Genomic DNA, 11,331 nt, shown 5'->3' on the forward strand with positions numbered 1-11,331 from the left:
TCCACTACTTAGACAAAAGCTACAGTGTAATAATACTCAAAGTAAAGTTTGATGTTTTTGCAATAATGTGTATTAGTATATTCACAAACCATGATGCTTATGACTCATGATTATCAAAAAAAGTAAATCCAGCAATTATTTACAAATACTATGTCAATAAAAAAGAGGCCCACACTATAATCCAAAGTATTAAAACCAATAAGTGTATCAAATGTCTAGGATATCACTACTTTGGTGAAAAGTATTTCTAAGTATATACTTTTGAGAGCACTATTTATTATCGGCTATTAAACGGGCCATTATAATTTTACATTTTTACCAAAGTAAAATACATAAGTTTTACCGAAATGAAAGGCATAAGCAAGTTTATTAAGAATATACTTTAATTGTTGAACAATTTTTTCCCCGACGTTTGATTGTGATGTATGCTTTATTTGTTTAACCTACATAAAATGTTTGAACATTGACGCATGCATTAAGAATATATCTACATAGATTGACTAACAAGCCAGCTAAAGCAAATTACAAAGTGGTCCAAGTGAAATCATATTTCTTCCGTCTAAAATTGATTGTCACGTTGATAGTATAATGTACGAACAACCAACTATGTACTGAGGGAATTCTTGTCTAGTTGTCTAGCCCACTATTGTCCAAGATTTTTCGTTCATCTTAACTAGCCAATGTATACGGTGCACAACTATCATGAACACAAGACAAGACATCTTTGTAATCTCTAGATATAGTGAAGGAATCATAAACCTTGCCATCACTGCTCTTCTTGTACTCGAAATTTAGATGCGAGTAGTTGTATGCAGTGAGCTTAACAAATCCAAAATCGTAGTCTCTGTAAATACTCCAGATAGTTTTTATAGGACTAAATTCGTTCAAGTGAGCACCGCCTCCACCAGCAACAACATGAATGGTACCATTTACCACACCAGAGTAATGAGATGTCTCATCTGTACTCTTCACACATTGATTCTGCACTCAACAAATGACCGCAATTTTAAAATCAAGTAACTTAAAGTGTGTGCATTTACATACGTATAAAACATATTCTAGGGCTTCAACCATCAGCTTAAATTTTTGGTTGATATGGTCGTTTAACAGATACTAAACAAGAATTACGTACCTGATATATAGGGCATGTTCTCTCATAATTATGGACATGCCCCCAAAATGCAATATCAACCCTGTACTTCTGCCATAGTCTTTGTAGGTCATCTCTACCCATGGGCTCTTCGAAAGAGCCTTCTTGGCCAAACCATTTATTAGAGGAGTAACCGAGGGGGCGATGACCAGCAAAGATCAGCCAGGGTTGTTTGTGCCTGTTTACTGATGCAAGGCATTCCTCAAGGAATTTGTATTGTTCAGTGCCGGCTCTCCAGTCGTGCTCAGTGTCAGCTATGCAGAAGTGGAACATTCCGTAATCTGCTGAGTACCTGTATGCACGTATAAAGTGTTATTTTTGTTGTCATACTTTCGGTCTTCCAAATGATGTGAATAGGCCACATCTTGTGTGACAAATAAAGCCATTTCTATATTTTTCGCGTACCAAAATTTTGCCCTGTTTTTAGCAGGAACATAGAATGTTGTTTCTGCAGGAACACCACATTCACCACCTGAGTCATTATTTGCATAAAATGATCCTGAATCTGGTGAATCGCGTTCATGATTACCACTGAAAAACAGTCAGTTACTAGGCAAATTAGCATTCTTTCGTGTATGTTGATGTACATCACCTTTTTCACATGACAAATCGTACAAAGATTCAAATGATACAGCACACAAACCTTGCAACCATAAAAGGTACAGAGGATGCAATAGGCTCTACTTGTGCAGTAAATTGATCCCACTGCGAGACATATCCATTGGCATAAGGCAAGTCTCCGATAAGAAAAACAGCATCAATGTTGTCAATATCTTTAATAAGTTGATCTGTGGTATTCAATGCTCCTGGTTGGTAGTTAGCATACTCATTTGATCCATCTCGTTCTCCCTAAGACAGGAAATATGCAGTTAATTCATTCGTCTATCAAACTCCAACATAACTTCTCACGTAGAGCAGGAGCAGGAAGGTATTTTACATGCCTGACTGTTATCCCTGTGCTATATACTTTATGTTTACATTGAACTAATGTATTGTACCTTTCCCATGTCACCGAAGATAACAACACGTTGTAATGAGCTCTCTCCGGGAACTGGAGGGGATTTGAACTTATACTTTTTGCTCCAAACATATGAGCCATCAGATAATATGAGATGGCCCATCCTATATGTGTATCTGAAAAATAACCAAAGAACATAATCGTTTGTGAAGGTGAGAGTTTATAGTGGTAGTTTATCTTCTACGACTTTTAGTACTATAGCTCAGCTGAATGAATAGCATTTGTCAATTCTTACACTGTGTTTGGCCACAGATCCTTTAGAAAGCTAGTGTGTATAAACCCAGGATCACGCCATCCAACAGTTCGTGCAGGTGAACCTTCATCACATTTACAACCAAATAACTTTGTAACAGTATACAAGAATGCACAAATTATGAAAAGGTTACAAGACAAGAAAACTCAGACAGAACTAAACAGAACAAGTAGGATGATAAAACATGATTAACTTATGTATCAATATTAACATGACAAAATATAAACCAAGAAGATAAAGATCAAGGTGATGTTATAGATAAAATTTGCATACCACACATTTGATTGCGAATATATGTGAAAGTTCCAGCAGGTGATTGCATGGTAGCACCACCAGGACGCCCCCACTCCACAAAAGGGACTGCTTCATCTATGTTATAACCACTTGTCCATGTTACTGTCATCTGTAAAAATCACACGAGTGATATATAAGACTAATATTGAATCTTGGGATTTAGGAGATCAATTACAGTATAGGACCATAGGAGTGAACCATCTAAGAAAAAATTTACTCAAACAATAGTGATGAAAGTCACGATATGCTGTTGTACTCTATGTCATTCAAAATCGAGTATACATGTCAATTGTCAAACTTGGCTATTGTATTTTTACTTCATCATTTTAGGTCCAAGATGAAGTGTCAAGTGTCCATACTCATGTTGAAGTGCTAAAAATCTAATGTAAGTACTTGAGGTGAAATGAATAGCCTGACCCTGAGTTGCCTTTAACCACCAAAAATTACTAGCATACAACAACAATATATAGAAATAATAATTCTGATTGCCTGTCATATGTGCAAGAAAACAGTAGGTTGATTGAAACTTACCACATCCCAAGTCTCTCCCATAGCAAGGCGTGGGTAAAGTGGCGCTTTAGGATTTGGAAAAGGTGATACAGGTTTTGTAATCTTCACAAGTTTTGGCTTCAAAACTCAAATAGTAATGTATTAGTATGATAGGCAAAATATCTGTCACACACAATAAAAATATGATAGGCAAAGTTGTAACAATTTGAAAAGAGGATATGTTGAACTTACATTAGACAATCCTCCAGAAAATACTGCAAATGCAAAATCAGCTCGTTGGTTGATCAATTCAAATTCCACAGTTGCTTTTCCAGTTTTGAGATAATTAGGACTGGAGTAATTTACATACTTATACTGAAAGACAGAAAGATTAAGCCTATTGTTATCTTGTCGCCTTGTTATTTTGCATCATCTTGTATGAGGCTAACTTACCAATAACTTGTGAGAGTAGTTCAATGACTTTTTATGATTTTAGTCTTAAACTTCTTATGTCTCTCAATAAGTTATTGGTATGTACCTCATGTTCGTGTAAGACTTGTAGTATTACATAATGCTAACCTTTATGGGCGCGGTGCATATATATGGCTCCTCGACTCTTTTGTTACCAACTTCTTGACAAGATGCAGATACACTACCCAATCACAGAAACCAATTACATATTGTTAAGCAAGTCTAGTCTTACAAAAATCAAAATACTTGTTTCATAGTTCTTGTGCTCTCGAGTTACTAAGTTTCAAATTTACATTGTTACATCTATATATACAGTATATAAGACTTTCTATGTAATTGTGGTTGGACATTTGTTGCCTTACTTGAAATTAGAAGGGGAGAAAACTCCAACCCAATCATCTGGAGATGGATGGTCGGTGTTGATATTCACAGTTGCCCTTGCAAGATGGCCATAAGTCTGTCAAATTACAACGAAATCTGTATTGCATATTAAGAGTATACGAAAGAAGTGTTGGACAGCCTGTTGTACAATTTACATTGTAATCTGCAAATTATTAATAAAATAATTGCTCAACTGCTTAACTCAATAAGATCGTGTTAGTTATAGAACAGAACAAATTGTAGGACAGTTGTGTATATTTTAACCGTGAATAATTGATATCCAAGTTCTAAACTCAAGGCTAACAAGTCTCAAAGCTCAGTTCATGTGAAATTATTACAAAAACTCGATTGAAGTTTGTTGCACCTTTTTATTCCTATTCACCTTAGTTTTAAGCTTAGGGCCTGTTCTGATTTACTAAACTGAGCTGAGCTGAGCTGAACTAAATATTTTATAAGAGGAGAAAATTAGGAACTGAACTGAACTGAATTGAACTGAACTTAAGCTGAAGAGAACAGGCGCTTAATGTTACAACAGAACACCAGTATAAACAGATTAGGAAGTTAAAAGTCTCTTAGCTGATTGCATTAAAAAAACAAACAGTTAAAGTAGTCCTGAGGTGAAACAATCAAGTCATTTAAGAGGGAATACTAAGTGGTTTTTTGCATAATGGTTCAATCTTCTTTTCAACTCACAATATTCTGATTCCTGATTTATTCTCTTAAACTGTCTGTTCGAAAAACTCTCAAGCCTTCTCAAGATCATATGAGTGTATACAACATCAAAATCAGCTTCCAACCCTTCCATATATACTCGTACTACGCAGTATTAAACACAAAAGTACAGAACTTTGAGCTGAAAAGGGACACTACTCCCACAATTTAACTCATTTTAGATGCTTATAGTAGAGGTTTAATCGCTTCACTCAAACTACGTTTAATCTTGCTTTGCAGTCTCTGAGCCAATGTGTGCAAATGCTAAGAGTTTGTAACAGTTCAAAGTGTACAGATAGTCATTAAGGGCCGTGATGAAAACAGGACTTGATCTCAGGTTTTTGACTAATGACTACAATCCTCAAGACTATAATCAACTAAGTTAGTTGGCATCTACGTTAAAAGCATAAAAGACCCTTGTATAATTGCTTTACCACGTGTACTCTTCTAGTAAGGAAAAAGTTCACATAGAAACAGATACTCGTAATAGAATTGTAGGCAGAATGTCCTAACATAAGAAGGTGTTATATATACCATTTGGAGCGTCATATATCATACAAACTCAAAAAACCAACATTATACCCAACACATGTCATAAATAAAACGTATATGGTGAAGAATATCTCAATAGTACTTGTCAAAAAGAAAAAAAAAAAAAAAAAAAAAAAAAAAATCTCAACAGTAACTCAGAGGTATCTCAGTTGCAAAAAACTACCTCTTTGGTGGTTATACTTTGAACTTCATCTCCTTCATTCTTTAAGACGTTCAGCTTGGTCTTCTCCTTTGTTTGAACTGGTAACTTAATTTCGGCCTCGGCCAGGGATGCACGTCTACTAGGTGTTTTACCCTCATTTCCCTTATACAAAACAAATTTGGGAGTGTATTACATGAATATATATACATTCTTTAACTATCAATAGAAAAAGAATTATTCTAGTCTAATATGTCATGATTGAATTCCCATTGGAGTCCTAAAAAATTGCTTAATGTTTAACAAAAATTGTCAACGATCAATGCCACAATGATATTATTTAAGCATATTTGACTACTTTATATAACATCATTATGGAGTATTAGAGATTAGGAAATTATAAAAAACGTAGTATGAATAGCGCAAAAATTACTACCTCCGTTACAGGTTATGTGCAACGATTTGACATAAAGCAGAGAGGGAAAATGTCTAATCGTTGCACATAACTTGTAACGGAGGTAGTATTTAACTACTTGATGTTTTCACAAATAAAATAATCTAATTTAAACAAAAACTGCGATACAAGGACACAAGGTAGGGGTGAAGCAGGAAGTGACTACCCGGGTTATTCGCCATACACACAATTTTATACTTGTAAATAAGTACGGGTATAATATCCAACCTTAATTGCAATGTCTACTCTAGGAAGTGACATACGGAGTACTTCGTATATACTAAGATTAAGAAGAAAATGATTACCTTGGAGTCCAAAAGAGTATGAGAAACGTCAACATGAACTTGTTTGTGAAGATCAAGAGTTGTGCCGAGAATATTAATCTGAGACAATGGTTGTACACCATCACCATGCTTGTGACCATAACTATAGTTTGGAGATTTCAAGAATAAGATTGTCAGCAGCAAAACTTGGATTAACTTGTAATTAATGTTCTCCATTTTTAGGACTATTCCAATTTTCATTCTCTTCAATTTTCCTCAAATATGAGGACTGTTTTTGTTTTAGTACACCTAAAAGATATCTATTGCATTATGATTGTTTTGTGATCCAACGTGGTGAAAGGATAGCCAGTAACATTAAACACACGTGAGCCCAAAATAAAATGTGTACGTAAAACTGTAGAAGCGTGCAAATCGAGGACTAGAACTATGTCAAATTGTCAATATGTGAGAATCCGTCGGCCGCGTTAGCTTTCCCAGTATATGAAAAAATAGTCATGTAATATTTTGTTATTAGATTTCTCTAGATGTATTGTTTTAATAATTTTTAGTAATACATAAATATATCAATGATCAAAAGTGCATCTCAAAGAGTCAATGATCATGCATAGTCAAATTGGGACAAAAAGAAATAGAGGGAGTATTCTTTATCAAATGAGCAAAAAAATATACTGTTAAGTGCACCGTGTACTTTGTGCATGTAAGAATTTTCAACTAAGGAGTAATAAGAAATTTCAATTATGTATGTAATGTAATAACTAAAAAATATCCTAGGTGTACAAAGAACCGTTAAATCGTTTACTCCAATATCTAATAAGAGCATATTTAATCGACTATTTAGTATCTAATAATAGTGTACAAACTCTATTTATAAGTTTCAACTAGGAATTGGGACTTTAGTATCTCCTGAAATCAGGTAGTTAGTATTATCCTACCATCAAAACAGCTGCTGAAGTTAGTTCTCACAACCTTCTTTTCATTACAATTTAAATTATGATACTCCATACTTCGTGTATTAAAAAAGCATAGAAAAATGAAATTGGCAATTCTAATCTGTACATGGATTCAGATTCATAAATAGAATGTGGTGAAGGTGTCTAAACACTCTAAAGCATACACAGGTATGGCCACATTTTGTATTTTTGTTACCATAATTTTTACAGGAACATCATGAGAAAAGGGAGCCCCCGATTGTCAGAGATTTCCAAGGATCCGCTCCACGTTATCCATTGAATTTGTGCTCAAAAGGAGAAAACAATTGCGGGTTCATCCAGCTTGATCAAGACTCCTGAGCAGTGTTCTGTTCTGCAACGATGGAAGAAAGTTGCTTCTCAAATTCCACCAGACTGCAGAAATGTCAGTATATACAGAGAGAAAAAGGGTGAGTATTAAAAATGCATATACACTGGATATCATAATACTTAGTGGAGATGGACACATGCATGATAACAATCAAGCAAGACAAGCAACAGTACTAACATCTCATATTTGCGCAAAGCTTCCAGTCGTTTCACATGATAAAGGTCACTGTCTTCAGGGACGTTTGGCAAAGGATTAGCTGTCAAATGATAACAAGAAGAAAGTAATCAGCATAGATAATAAGTAACTTGAAAGAATCGGCCGTATATGATCCTAGCTTTGCCCAATTCATAACTGTGATGACCTTTACTATAATCACGGGGGTGTTAGAGACTTAGAGATGAACAAATAAAAAAAAAATATATATATAAGATAAGCGAAAAACAAATAGTCATAATTGACAAGGAAACTTTAACCACGATCTCCATTTAGAGTTCCTGTCTTCCCGATCCCTCCAATATCAGTAAAGCTTAGATAAATAAAAGTGGTAGATAGTTAATGCAACATGCAGAGTTGCAGAATCCCAAAAACACAGAAAGGGGCAAGATAATCACTTGCAGACCACAGGAAGCAAAAACTTAGATTGATTGAGAATTGAAAATAAATTAATCTTCAAGCAGCCAGCAAGTGAAGCTGTCATGCTTCGAGTAAATAAAAAGTAAGAAGGGGCTATTGAGCAACCACCAATCTCAGGAACTTAATAAGAAGCTCTTGCTCGCCTAAAGCCTAGAGAGTCAACAATGAAAGAAATTTGATCAACATCTTTAGGAATCTAGCATAGACTCGAATAATTCTCAGACTGATAATTAGTCTTATTCAAGCAAAGAAGCTGTAATGGAGTGGAGTGCATAAGAAGTGTTCAATTGCCATAACAAATTAACACTATCCGAAGATTATAGGATCTTTATAAGTCTTCAATTATATTTAAATTTGAAACCATTGATAGGTCAATCTCAGGGGCTGAGGAATATCAATGAGGGAAATTGGCCTTTAAAATCTACTGCATACAGGTCTGAGGTCTCTGTGCCTAAAAGTTTAGATAAACATACAGAGGAAAACTAATCCATCAGTTCCTTGCAACCTTAAATCAGAAGAATAACAATAGCTTATGAGAGATGATGATCAAAAGTACGGGAGGAACAGAGAATCCAAGAGCATATATCAGAAATGGAATAACAAGTTCTCAATCCATCTTCAATCTGTTAATTCATAAAAAAATCCCAAACATGAATCATAGAAGACAGAGGCATCCTCAAAAAATATAATTTAAGCAATATAAAAAGAACTATGTGCTTACTAGGAGAAACATACACGTAATTGTGGCTGCCAGTTTTGGCACATTGGGATGCTCAACACTCAAGGGAGCTGATTCACTAGGCTTCTGCAGCCCACCCTATCCAACAAATTTCATAAACAAGTACACACACATGAGCAAATAGCTTAAAGTTACACATGCATGAGCTGATTAAAAAATGAAAGCAAGAAATGAAATAATTACATTCCGTTTCTTCAGAATCTTCATATGACATTTTTTGATGTAGTGCATCAAATGATAACGAGAATGTCTTGAGCCCAACTCTTCATTGACCTCAGGATTTGCAGCCAACCAGTCAGAAATGTCTTTGGACTTAATAACCTCATCCAAATCCAATGCTTCCAACCAAGAATAAACAGGACGCTGTAATGGACTGAGTAGTGTAATGGACTGAGTTCGGTCACCTAGTGATTTCAGATTTTAAACAGCAAATTAATAAAGGTGAAAGCTTTAAATTGATTAATAATAGTAAAAGGGTTACAAACGATAATTTAATAGCTTAAGGCTATCAATCTTCGAAAGTGAGTTTAGCTCACAACTCTCCAAAATGGCTTTAGGCCACAACTCTCTAAAGGGTTCATACCAAATTTCTGCCTACTGCTTCCTTCTCTCCTTTACCTATTTATACTAAGGCTAACAACTACAAACCTAATAATACTAGACTTCCTATATTGCCCATACTACATTTGATAACTACTAACATACTAAACTACCCATAATACCCTCCCCTAAGTCAGTTCATTACAGACGCCACTGATCTGTACGTTGAAACCGAGCTGGATTTTCACCACGGTTAGCTTGTTTATCCTCCTGTTGAAAATGTTCCACATGATTTATAAGGTTCCAACAAGTGTTAAAGTAATAGTCAGCTATTGATTAGAAGAAAGTTTTAAATCTTGTTCGCATTTCGTCAGGAGGGCTCTAGAAGGAAATGTAGTGTTGCAACTAAATCAACTAACTTCCATATATAAAGGAAAAACAGAAAACCTCATATATTAAAGTTTCTCATGTGATATAAGGTAAGTCATAAATTACTCCAAGGTCAGTAAATTTCAGGGTTCCCAAAGAATCAATTGAATCTTGTGTCTTATGCTCTGCACTTCTGCAGGTGTAATGTAACTACACAAGAAGTTTGAACCCTTTTCTTCCATTTGCTTGGGTTGTTGGGTAGCTATCTCACGGAAAATCGGTTTAGCTAATATTGGTCCTTCATATATCTTAATTTTCATAATAGCTTAACTAGTGTATATTATGATTTCAGATGGAACGAACCGAAACAAAAACAGTTCTTCTTCAAACTCACTTTTAGTGTATTACATAAATAACTCGATGATTGAAAGCTATTCATAACAATATTTGAGCTATTATCAATAAGGTTAGCGCCGGTGTGATTGTTATAGCTCGATATCCTCTGATTACATGTTAACTCCGTTCGAAAACGAAATTGGAATACAATTACTGCTAATAAACTAACCCCAACATATCTCAACTCATAAAATTTTATTTGTATTTGATATAAATTCATTCATAAAATACCTAGAATATCAAATTAACCTCTTATTTATATCAATCCAGAATAAAAAAAAATAATAATAATAATAATAACGACTGTCTAACAATTGTGTACCATGTATAAATTAATCAACAGAATTTAGGTTCCAATTTGAACCCAATGGCAAGAAATTGGCGTTGCAATTGGTCTAACTCATCAATAATCCTAATCAAATTTGCACTAAAAATGCTCATAAATTAGGTTAAATTTTCTAAATCAAAATCTGTAAGAAAAATGCTCATAAATTAGGTTGCACTACAATTTATAACATCATAAGTCATATAATTCCATAAAAAACAGTAATAAATAAGAATGAATAAAAAGACCAAAATAGAGAGAGATGATGAGAGAAACTAACCACCTTCATTTCACTCATGCATGCTCTCGCACCACAAATAGATAAGTAATCCTAAGATTTGGGATTTTTGTAAACCCTAAAATGTGAAAAACAAATTAATGAAATTTATAAATGTTGAAGGTTAATTTTTTTTTTTTTTTTCTTTCCTATTCCTAACTATCACAGCGTTCAAAGCAGAGTCTTATACAATATACATTACCCTGAAATTGTTTTTTTGTTTTGTTTTTTTTTTTTTATATATATATTTTTTTATGAAAGCACATACCCTAAAATTGTTTGTAAACTTATTTGCCACCATCTTTTTTTTTTTTTTTTTTTTTTTTTTTTTTTTAACAACGCTTCTTTTGTTTGGGATTCTTAAAGTGTGATACCTCTAAAACTATTTTAGACTATATTTTTCCTAATTAATGTTAATTGAATAATTGGCAATAACTAAACGTGTGGTATAAGGCTAAACTAAACTAGCTCCTTGGACATGACTAGCCTCGGACATGGCTAGCTCTTGCGTACGCATTAGCCGCCTTAGAATATATAAATGTTCAAAATGGACACTA

At 34.2% G+C, this 11,331-nt stretch overlaps 2 protein-coding genes across 3 annotated transcripts; both read right to left on the reverse strand.

The window, feature by feature from the left end:
* Nucleotides 1–535: 535 nt before the first annotated feature.
* LOC145599403 (nucleotide pyrophosphatase/phosphodiesterase-like) lies at nt 536–6,456 on the reverse strand. The gene is made up of 13 exons (XM_081655793.1): nt 6,218–6,456; nt 5,483–5,623; nt 4,038–4,132; nt 3,784–3,856; nt 3,457–3,579; nt 3,247–3,342; nt 2,695–2,824; nt 2,404–2,485; nt 2,149–2,284; nt 1,794–1,999; nt 1,556–1,681; nt 1,133–1,442; nt 536–981 (listed from the first exon to the last, which is right to left on the reverse strand). Exons 1-13 carry the CDS (start codon nt 6,434–6,436, stop codon nt 670–672), a joined length of 2,049 nt encoding a protein of 682 aa, XP_081511919.1. The 5' UTR covers nt 6,437–6,456; the 3' UTR covers nt 536–669.
* A 371-nt stretch (nt 6,457–6,827) lies between these two features.
* LOC145598751 (uncharacterized) lies at nt 6,828–10,957 on the reverse strand. Of its 2 annotated transcripts, none has more exons than XM_081655140.1 (6): nt 10,778–10,957; nt 9,614–9,677; nt 9,051–9,226; nt 8,864–8,945; nt 7,673–7,751; nt 6,828–7,539 (listed from the first exon to the last, which is right to left on the reverse strand). In XM_081655140.1, exons 1-6 carry the CDS (start codon nt 10,793–10,795, stop codon nt 7,473–7,475), a joined length of 486 nt encoding a protein of 161 aa, XP_081511266.1. In that variant the 5' UTR covers nt 10,796–10,957; the 3' UTR covers nt 6,828–7,472. The 2 variants fall into 2 exon arrangements, with proteins under 2 accessions (XP_081511266.1, XP_081511267.1); XM_081655141.1 differs by having other exon boundaries at nt 6,831–7,539; nt 10,781–10,953.
* Between the last annotated feature and the right edge of the window lie 374 nt (nt 10,958–11,331).

The sequence above is a fragment of the Chenopodium album genome, chromosome 20 (assembly GCF_948465745.1).
Source record: "Chenopodium album chromosome 20, dcCheAlbu1.1, whole genome shotgun sequence".
NCBI classification, from domain to species: domain Eukaryota; kingdom Viridiplantae; phylum Streptophyta; class Magnoliopsida; order Caryophyllales; family Amaranthaceae; genus Chenopodium; species Chenopodium album.

Coding starts and splice junctions, on each gene's coding strand:
- LOC145598751 (XM_081655140.1), bottom strand. Junction 9,227..9,613: donor ACGTACAGATCAGTGGCGTC/TGTAATGAACTG, acceptor CATTACAGCGTC/CTGTTTATTCTTGGTTGGAA. Junction 7,752..8,863: donor ACTGGCAGCCACAATTACGT/GTATGTTTCTCC, acceptor ATCATTTGACAG/CTAATCCTTTGCCAAACGTC.
- LOC145599403 (XM_081655793.1), bottom strand. CDS start 6,436: ATGAAAATTGGAATAGTCCTAAAAATGGAGAACATTAATTACAAGTTA. Junction 3,857..4,037: donor TTCTCCCCTTCTAATTTCAA/GTAAGGCAACAA, acceptor GTGATTGGGTAG/TGTATCTGCATCTTGTCAAG. Junction 3,580..3,783: donor TATGCACCGCGCCCATAAAG/GTTAGCATTATG, acceptor TCTGTCTTTCAG/TATAAGTATGTAAATTACTC.